Below are 1,424 nucleotides of genomic sequence, written 5' to 3'. Positions count from 1 at the left end.
GAATTTCCATAATATTTCTTAAACAGTTGTACTTTAGGAAAGACAAAAGTCTTCAATTTCTCTTCATCGACTAGTGTCCATGTAAGAAAACAAAGTGTTAGGATGGTGGTGGTAGGGGTGTGTGGTGAGAGTCTCCGTCCTCACCTGTGGCCTTGCATGCAACCCAAAAGCATGATCTGAACACTGTGGTGAGAGGGAGAGTCTAGTGGGTACAGTAACTTTGACATCTGTCAGAAATTTGAGCTCTCCTAAGCACTGAAGATCACTTGTGTTTTGTTTGAGAAATATAGGTGATTGTTCCTGACACTTTTGGGTCAAGTCTTGTGTCAAGAGCTTCCTGGACGCTGAAGTCTTCTCTGAAGGTTTAGACGTTTGACTCCATTCACGTGTACTTGTCAACAGGGTGTAAATTTTTGTTTCCTCTTAGCTTTCACCAGACAGACTTGGAATATGATGCTGTCCCTATTATCCATCTCCTGTACATGCATTATATGCTTTCATTTTGTCTTGTGCACAACCTGTTACTTCTTTCATCATCTTTCATACTTTATTAATTTACAGGAAGTGTCCTGCCATCTTTTCCCTCTCATTCTTTTGCTTCCCCATTCCACCTCATAACTGCACTTAATGCACACATGCACTCTCTTTAACCCACCTCTGTTATCACATCATATATAGGCCATGCTGTGGATGGCAGTGTCATTGTAGATTATAAATAATGTCTTGCCCAGTCTGATGGCTGCATACATACATCCTGCACATTATTCTCATTTATCTCCATCTGTGATATGTGGAATGTTTATTTGATACTGTAATTCTCACATTTAGGCATTACTTATTCTGCCTTAGCTTTCTTAATAAGTGATCTGGTTTCATCATTGGACTGTTGAAAAGCATTTTGAAAAAAAAAAAAAGTAGTCCTGGATGTATCACATTTAGGTGTGAAATGTTTTCCCCATAAACTATATATATTTGCAGTAGTGTCACTAGGATATGTAAGGGATTACTCTTAAGTTTTTGTTCATTTTGCAAGTCTCCATTCTGTGTGACATAATTTTTTTTCATTATTGTAAAACAACAATATGAGCTCAGCATGAGTACCTAAGCCGTATGTTACCAAGAATACTTTGCAGTGACCTGATAGATGCATGACAGGTTACATGTTCATGAACATTGGTTTAGATTCTTTCATAAAAATAATTCTTTGTGTGACATTAATACTGGAAGTACTAAAGATTGCATATGTGTGTATATTTATTTATTTTTTCTAGACGAATTAGCACGAGTGTGGTGCTATTTGGTGATCAGTGACAGTATTTTACCTGATATCCAGTCTTGAAATTTAATTTCTTTTTGCCAGATTGGATAGCTTGAATTATTTTGGACATCTATTTTTTTTCTTTTTAAAGGTAAACGAACATGAA

The 1,424-nt window shown here is 36.4% G+C and overlaps 1 protein-coding gene across 1 annotated transcript in view; it reads right to left on the bottom strand.

The window, feature by feature from the left end:
* Nucleotides 1-63: 63 nt before the first annotated feature.
* LOC119585948 overlaps nt 64-1,424 on the bottom strand; it is a 20,468-nt gene continuing 19,107 nt past the window's right edge. The window contains exon 13 of the mRNA XM_037934662.1: nt 64-356. Within this exon, the coding sequence (XP_037790590.1) occupies nt 64-356 (293 nt within the window). The remainder of the gene's footprint in view (nt 357-1,424) is intronic.

Source organism: Penaeus monodon, chromosome 20 (genome assembly GCF_015228065.2).
Source record: "Penaeus monodon isolate SGIC_2016 chromosome 20, NSTDA_Pmon_1, whole genome shotgun sequence".
NCBI lineage: Eukaryota > Metazoa > Arthropoda > Malacostraca > Decapoda > Penaeidae > Penaeus > Penaeus monodon.
The sequence above is the reverse complement of the archived record's forward strand: the minus strand, read 5'-3'. Positions and strand labels throughout refer to the sequence as shown.